The 8,708-nt window shown below is 33.9% G+C and overlaps 1 protein-coding gene across 1 annotated transcript; it reads left to right on the plus strand.

The window, feature by feature from the left end:
- Positions 1 to 1,073: 1,073 nt before the first annotated feature.
- LOC123560773 (uncharacterized) lies at positions 1,074 to 4,207 on the plus strand. Its single transcript, XM_053524151.1, has 5 exons — positions 1,074 to 1,094; positions 1,513 to 1,543; positions 2,660 to 2,732; positions 3,380 to 3,450; positions 3,837 to 4,207. Exons 1-5 carry the CDS (start codon positions 1,074 to 1,076, stop codon positions 3,968 to 3,970), a joined length of 330 nt encoding a protein of 109 aa, XP_053380126.1. The 3' UTR covers positions 3,971 to 4,207.
- Positions 4,208 to 8,708: the final 4,501 nt, after the last annotated feature.

Below are 8,708 nucleotides of genomic sequence, written 5' to 3' on the forward strand. Positions count from 1 at the left end.
CAGTGTGAATTTTCATGAAATCTACTAATATTCTGAGATTGAAGCTTAGACAGAATCTCTAAACGTACAGTTTATAATGCCTGATTAATAAGGTCATAACTCATGAATTTGCAACAATGCTATCCATCCTGATCGGCGTACGTTCCCGCTACAGCTATCTTGAATTTCAGTTAAAAACGCTCATGATTTCAAGCCAATAGCGGCAATTATGTCAGAATACCAGGCTAATCCTGTTAAAGAACTTATGGCTACTATTTTGCAACGAGTAGCTAAGTTACGGACAACTCTGTCTTGATTTCTGACTTCTGTTGGCATTCATGTTAAACTCTGTCCCTCTTCAGTATCGCTCTGTGTCTGTACGTAAGGATGAATTATTGTGGACTTCATTTGAAAAACTATGACAAGGCTTGAACATGAATATTGATCATGAAAAGGCGCTATTAATCTGGTATAATAATAATACTAACGAATCATGAATCGAAATTATATGGTGATTTTTATCAGTAAATATATAATGATTTGGATGGCTGTTGAAGGGATTTGAATAAAATAAGGGACCTACTTGTTTAGATGACTGGTGGGGCCTAGGATTTAGTTCTCATTATACATTTTCTTCGTTTTCTCGGAACAGAAATTCACAACTTGGTGAAGTGTTTTATGTGATTCAATTCCTTTATTAATGAAGGAAATTGACTAAAAATGGCAGTCTATTCCTTTGAAGGGTATTCTATAAAAATCTATCAAAATTTGTTAATAAATAAACCCACGTTTCAACTATATTACTTTTAATTCATTGTGGAAGGAAACAGGATACCCCAAAAATAATTGATTTGTCTGTAACTTTTTTTTCTGGCAATTTAGAGAAAATTTGTGAAACAGTTTGGTAGTTTATGTGCCTCCAATACTGTACACAAAAGTTTGCTCATTTGAAGTACTGATGAGAGAGTTGAATCTGTTTGAAGATAACAACAGATTTTTACATATAACAAAATGTTATTAAAATAGTGCCAAAGTATAGTTCAAACTTTCACTTTCATTTTGGAATGCTACACACCATGTTTATTCTTTAGAATATGGAGAAAAATCATGTTAAAGTAGGCCACCACTCGACCCCTTAGTGTGTCCTTAACAACAAGCAAAATATCCAAATGTTTCGACAGCAATGAAGGCTTTTTACCTTGCTTTCTGTGCGAACGATTGCAAACGCACTGGCAAGCTGAGAACAATACTACAGACTTCTTCAGCCAACTAATAATCTATTGTTTACTAATTGATGAATTAAGACGAGTTTAAATAACATTCTAAATTATGAACAATACAAAACAGTTGAATATCGATCTAAATGAAAGCTGTTTCCTTTTATTATACCAATATGTGTACTTCACAGATCTATCAGTCTTAGTTATAACGAACATTAGCATAACAAAGCTATTACAAATAGCTAATCTTGTATTATTGTACTGATTATGAAGTGCTATGCAAAACATAATTATGTTATCCATATTTTGACAGGTAGCAACATACGGTTGGAATGTGTCAACAGGTAAAATATGGTTTATGAATAGATAGGTAAAGTGAAAATATTTATTACGAAAATATCTTTTGATAATCATCATTGTTTGTTTAAAAGATCATGATAACGTGACAATGTATTATAATATTGTGTTATTTATTATGCTTGACGATGTACTATGTACAAGTCTTTAATAAAATTCTGTTCTGTTCTGATAATTTTTGTAAGTTTATGAGGTATATGCGGTGTTTACTTTGTGACTTAAAATATATTTGCTTCTGCTTACCCCTATTTTCAAACTCAGTCAGTAGCATATACTCATTGACTGTCCTGCTGGTCAATAGTATAGACAAACTATTTTCCCGATCAAGCAGTGTTTAATTTCAGACAAATGCGTCAGTTAAAAATGTATATTCGGAGAAACTGCCTTAAGTTTATATAAATAGATCTTTTACTCTTTCTCCATGTATAGTTGTATATTCATGAACGTGTGTGTCCTCGAAAATATCTTGAATAAATAGGTATGCAAGCAGAGAGATTTGTAGAAAGTCCTACATACGATTTACTAACCCATACGCAAGACTTGTAAACATCTACGTATGAAATAGTACCTCCTATACGTACGACATATTACTATAGTAACTCCTACGTACGACTTTAATGATAAAATAACTCCTGTGTATGCCTAACTTAATTGACTTCTACAACTAATATCTTCTTCGCATAATTTAGTAACTCATACATACACAAAGTAAAACCCTAAGTACCTTACTTGTGTCATAAGTAAGCTAAATATTGGTTAACATTAATATGTGTTTATGGTACAGACGAAAAATATGTAAAGACGCAAATATTGTGGATGACTATCATTTTATTTTTGACTGTGGTATGTATAACAGAAAGTATGAGACAGGAATCTGTGCTTCAATTGTACTGCTGGTAATACGATATTTATAAAGTATATCTGTAATACATTCCTAAAATAGAGATCTAGTAAACACACATTCCCAGTATAAATACCTAGTCATGTAACGTAGCTACTTATTATAATTATATATTATATTGTTATGTTCGGATGTGTGTTTATATGTTTGAATTATTTTAAAACTATGACATAATACACAAAAAATCAGTTTTATTTTGCAGTTCCAACTACAGCATCTACTTGTACCACACCCAACTGTCCATCATGTCCACCGGGCTATCAAATATATTATGAGTAATTATATCTATATATTGTTACGTTATGCTTAACAAGAGCTAAAAACAGATTCATTAATTGAAGTAACATGCATCTATAATTAAATAGGATACTTCTGTTAAGCGTGAACATGCTTATTTATGTAACTATGCATAATATGACGGTCGTAAAAGATCTCCCTGTACTTGAGCTCAGTGTTGTAATATTTTCTTATTCTTTAGGATCATGGATTCTATTCAATATCCGTGTTACAGAGTTTGGTTTAAGTCGATGCTAAGGGGCTTGAAGAGTGTTGCACTATCCATAACCGATTATTAACAGACTCAATCAAATCGAGTCTGCTATTATTTTGCTTGGTTGCATTCTATACTTCCAAAGGACCTTCTTACAGACTTTTAATGTTCATTAAATTTAATTAATCGTTTTCCTTAGATTTAAGTGGGTTGCAGATAATCCAGGCATAACAGAACTAGTTTGCAAATGTCTTTGCCACTCTTGTATCCTGTTATTAATTGTAATGTAAACAATTATTTGACCAAGATATCATAAGCACAATTACGGTTATAATTAATGTCTGTATGATTTTCGTCGTTCTATTTAACTACCACTCTGTCTGACTTCCGCAGCGTTCACCCATTGGTATAACAATGTGTTTATACTTTCAGACATACGTATCAATGTCAGTACCGCTGCTTGTGCGAAATATCCAGAACACCATCAACAACTAGTAAACCAAGTATGAACATATTTACCCTGCCTTCTGTTTTTTCACAGGCGTTTGAAGCTTTATCAATAAATATATGCATTACCATATTCCACCCACCTAATATACTATGAAATAGTACAGAGATCTACGATCTCGTCAAGAGATCTAACCTACACATATATTTCGTTGATAAAGCTTCAAACACCTGTGTTTTCTTCTGTTTCTTGTGTGAGTTTTGTCTCTCCTTATGTAAAACTCCTGGAAACAATTACCAAATTCTGTATGCTATTTTTTTGTAATATAGTCTTCCGTAATAAGTAATAGTTACAAATTTACTTTGAACGAAAAATAGATTACCAAACTATTTTTATGACCATATTATATAGAAAGTAGTATTTTTTGTATATATTATACAGGTATGTCTAAGATGCTTCTACTGAGTATCCTTCACAACATACAGAACAACGCTGATGCCCTGGAGCAGATGGCCCGGGGGCTCAGTGACGAAGCTGACCTCGCCCAGGATGCTGCTGCTTTGTCACATAAATAAACATAAGCCAGCCTTTCAGGATAGGATACCCATGGACAACATTTGCTTGAATTACTGCTATGAAAACAATAAATTCAATATAACCCTAATTACAGGAAAACTACCCTTCTTGAAATTCAAATTTGATTATAAGTTTAATTCCAGCATGAAAACAAAAACACTTCTTTGCTTGAATTTTGGTTACAAGTTTATTTCCAATATTAAACACTGCTCAGCTTACAGATTTATTTCTGATAAGAAAACATTTCTCTTTTCTTTGATAGACATACTCAATTCGTTAATACAAATGGGATTATCATTGGATTTGGTTATCTGTTTTCGATTGTAAAAACTTTAATTGAATATGCAACATTCTTTAATTGACGCATAAATTTAATTGAATGCAACACATCCGTTTTATAGACGTTATCCGCAGATTTATAACTATGAAGTAATTTATGGGTGTGGGGGTGTTAGGAGGTGTCAACATTGTAACTTAATGAACGATGCAGCACACTGCTCTCATTACTTTAGTTATTAGCTGCGTTCTATGCTTTCAAAGAACCGTCTTACGAATTTACTCAACTATCACTACAGCAGTCTTTAAGTGCTTTGAAATGGCTGTAAAAATATCCACCTACTTGAATCTGGTGCTTTGGGGTTGTTGTTTGCATTCAATTTTACTGTAATTCCGTTGAAGTCGGCGCTAGGAGGCCTGATGGTGTTGCATTGTTTTAATACCTCCCATGTACCGAGACTGCTTTATTTTTCCCGGTTGCGTTCCATACTTCTGAAGGATTTTCTTGTAGATCCATGTAGTTACCATGCTAAATTTCCATAATGAACTTGGCCATCTTTCAATCTGGACAGTATAATTTAGTGTTAAAGGGGTGCATACCAAAAATGCATTGACTGGATGGCGAACAATGTCACCGATCATGATCAGACTGCACAAATCTGCACTAGTCGCAAAGGCAGAATCAGTCGTGTCCTGCATGATAAGGGTTAATACAGTCATGATGGTATAGACTGGAAACCCAGGAAAGGCCTTGCTTGTGACAACTGCCTGCAGACAAATGTCTGAGACCTTTCATTCTATTCTGCCTCTGATTCATGTGGAGAAGTGTTCAGTTACTTACGAAGAATCGACTTTTATTGATTCAAGTGGAGGAGCTTCAGTTATTTCTTAACCCTTACCCTGCTAAAGTTCTATATTGAACTTGTCCATCTTTCAATTTGGATTGTACCATTACTGTTAAAAGGGCTGTTTACCAAAAAGATACTGACTGAATGGCGAACTGTGCAGATCATGATTTACATTGGTCACAAAGGTAGAGTCCTCGTATCCACCATGATACGGGTTAACAGTGTTAAAAGTTTTTTTTACATTTTGACATAGAGACTATGACTGTACCTCATGTAACATGATTCCTAACTTCATTTCATAAATACATTCTGACCTGGTTTAGCATAACTGCTGCCTGTATAATGTTTACAAGGTGCATCTAAGATTTGACTTGACACCTAGTTTTTTCCTCAGATCCCGATTAAAGAACATGTCAGGAATTTATTAAAGATTCGCCACACCCTGGTGACCTACTTTTTCCTCCCACATGAAGTTCGTGAAAATCGTTCTGATAATACTTGTATAATACTACTACTAGTATAGCAATACTAAAAGGTAATAGGTGCATTTGACCCTTCCTGAATTGATATTTCTGCAACTTCATCTACAAAAAGCATAGCTAAATGACTACTAAAACAAAGTGAGTTCTAAACTCGATACATCAAATATTGTGCATGCTGCGACATTGATAAATTTTAATCAAATCTTTTGGGGCCCAACTAGAAAATTGTATTTCTCATTTTTTCATGCAGATCGTATATATTAACAATCATGGAAATGCAAAAGAATACAGTAAGCCGTTGCGCGTCTTCAATGCAAACATTTTAACCAAATTTCATTAAAGACCCACACGACCTAGTGACCTTCTTTTTTCACCCACCAAAACTTCATGAAAATCATTTTTATAATACGGATAATATACTGCTATACTTCAAGTTTTCATCTGCAAATTTATTCAGTCAATCTCTTTTCAGCATAGTTTTAAGAATATAGAGGAATACTGGTAGCTATCTTACACTGTTGAAACAAAGTGAAATGTGATCGTAATATTAACTAAATGGGCTGATTTATGTACAAATTGCTACATAAATTCAATAACATGTTAAGACTTTAGACACATTGTCTTCGCCTGTCACTGTCAATTTGGAACTTGATGCTTATTATTTCTCATTTTCTTCATGCAAAGCTTGTATAATTACCATCATGGAAATACAAAAGAATACAGTTAGTTCAAGAAACACATCTTTGGACAGTCAACGCTGGATCAAGCTAACGGCTCGTTCTATCTTTTAAATTCGAATAAGCTTAATATAATGTCTCGAAATTGGCATAATGAGGAATTAACCCCAAATAGACAGTGAATCGGTCTTTCAATAATGTTACTGGAGAACGGACAAATGTAACAGATTCACTGAGCCATCGGCTAATGTCGTATTTGAAGATTTTATCATGAACTAATAAGAGTAGCCCTTTTTGTTGAAGTTTGATTAAACTTATTGTTTTAGGAAAACAGATTTTCACATGATAGATCCTCACAATGTCATCAAACGTACTGAACAGTCAGTACTAAAACAAGTACAACGGTTACTGATAATGTTTGACTGTTCTTTCCAACGTTTCCGTTCAAGATGAAATATCTAACAGTTTTGAAGGTGAGCGTGGGATATGGTAATGCGTACATTTCACAAGATCCAGTCGGTCTCCACCACCTACTTCCATATATACCGGATTTAAGCAATTTGAACTTAAAGTACTTTTAATGTATATATTTTGTTACCATGGTGATACTAACCCTTACCTTTAGTCAGTATATCATACATATTAAACTCTAAATGCGTGCGAACATGCAATAATTTGCGTATTTATTTCGTGCGCTCCAATTGATAATCACTTCCTGGCATGCGCAGAAGACCGCTCCAACTCTGCAATGAGTTACATCGTTGATTACCAAACCTGTATAGACACCGTATCCATCGTACCTTAAAATTTAGATTCCGGATCTAGATGTCCTGTCACCGGACCTTTAGGCTCAGGACCTAGAGGTCAAGTCACACGACTTTAACCACTTCCTAATAATTATCATACCTGAATCGAAAGTACTCAACAGTATTCAAGGATAGACAGGTAAGCGGTGTCATGGCACTACATTCACTAATCTTCTTAAGTTCTGGATAACGTCACTCTTCTGCTGTTTGTGCGTGTACCAGAGTACACTACAGCTGTATGAATATAATGTGGAAACAGTTAAGTATGATAAAAAAAGTCAATATTTACTAACTTTCGGTTAATTTCGCAAGACATGGCCTCCGCCATCTTGTCTTTTCTCGTCAGCGAATGATGACTTTACAATATGAAAATCTCGCTTTTCTTTTCAAAAATGTAATTACACAAATAACTTATAGGCCCTTTTGCTCAAGGGTTCGTCAAGCAAGTTATTATGATCTTAAATTGAGAAGTTTTACTGGAGAAGAATAAATGTATTTACTATCGTTCTCGTTTTATTTCATTAATTTTCCTTATAAGGAAAGTAGGTTAAATTTACGTACCTGACCTGTGCTTATATAAGGCACAGAATAGGCGGGAATAGGTTATTCGAGGTTCAACGGGCAAACGGTTTTGTTCTATTAATTTCCCTCCCGCCCACTAGTACGTTTAATTATCATTTTTGTTTTATCTCGCATTTGTTTAAAAGGACTGAGTTTTCATAAATAACAATGCATTGTTAATAACATGAATTTAGTAAATATATAGAGGATAATTGTTGGTTTCGGTGTAATATCACGTTATAATTTCACCGAGTGGGCACCAAAAGTGATATTTTCACGAGTGGCGCAGCCACGAGTGAAAATAACAACTTTTGGTGTTCACGAGTGAAATTACCGTGATATTACATCGATACCAACAATTTTTCTGTTTATTTTATGTCTAAAACTCTACTTTTGTTGTGTTTATTTCAATAAAATGTCGAAATTTGCGGGAAATTTTATCAGGAAGTATCGCAAAGACGACGTCATTTTAACGACGTCATCGTCATATTGTTTCCAGCTTTCAGTACGCTCGGTAAACTTTTTGACGTTAATCCGGGTATCAGATTTGATAATTTTCACTGAGTGGCCAGTGAGTTTATCAGGATATAATTCACCGTTATATTTCGATAAACCACCGAAAAACATAAAATAAATTATTATTTTCCATATTATTTGATAAGTTCACGGGCTATGTTTATGCTCTCTCGTATACAGATTACCTAATAGTATTAATTCACTGTTTGTTTCATTCTTTGTCTAAAATTAGAATTCATTATTTGTTGAGTAAAAATAATGTCAACTTTTACTAGTTTGTGGTTTAATGGATTCGATGTATACATATATTGTATTTTGCTTTCTCTTTTGTAGATAAACGAATTTTTGTCGTTTACAAGTTGTGAGAGGATTTACGTTTATACTGGATAAGAGAGGATGGTTTCTGAGACATTTTTATTTATTCTGTTTCTCAACTTATGTTAAATGCATGGACACAACAACACAATCAGTGTTTTCCTGGATACAGAAGCCATCGGTTGGATGTGGTTAGTGAGTTAGAGTGGTATACTGGGACAGAACTTTGATACATCTTGTATCATGAATTTTCGGT

Source organism: Mercenaria mercenaria, chromosome 15, assembly GCF_021730395.1.
Source record: "Mercenaria mercenaria strain notata chromosome 15, MADL_Memer_1, whole genome shotgun sequence".
Lineage (NCBI taxonomy): Eukaryota > Metazoa > Mollusca > Bivalvia > Venerida > Veneridae > Mercenaria > Mercenaria mercenaria.

Excerpts from the sequence above, each read along its gene's own strand:
- LOC123560773 (XM_053524151.1), top strand. The coding sequence starts at position 1,074 with ATGGAGAAAAATCATGTTAAA. Across the intron at positions 1,095-1,512 it reads TGGAGAAAAATCATGTTAAA|GTAGCAACATACGGTTGGAA; the intron begins GTAGGCCACCAC and ends ATATTTTGACAG. Across the intron at positions 2,733-3,379 it reads GGCTATCAAATATATTATGA|ACATACGTATCAATGTCAGT; the intron begins GTAATTATATCT and ends TTATACTTTCAG.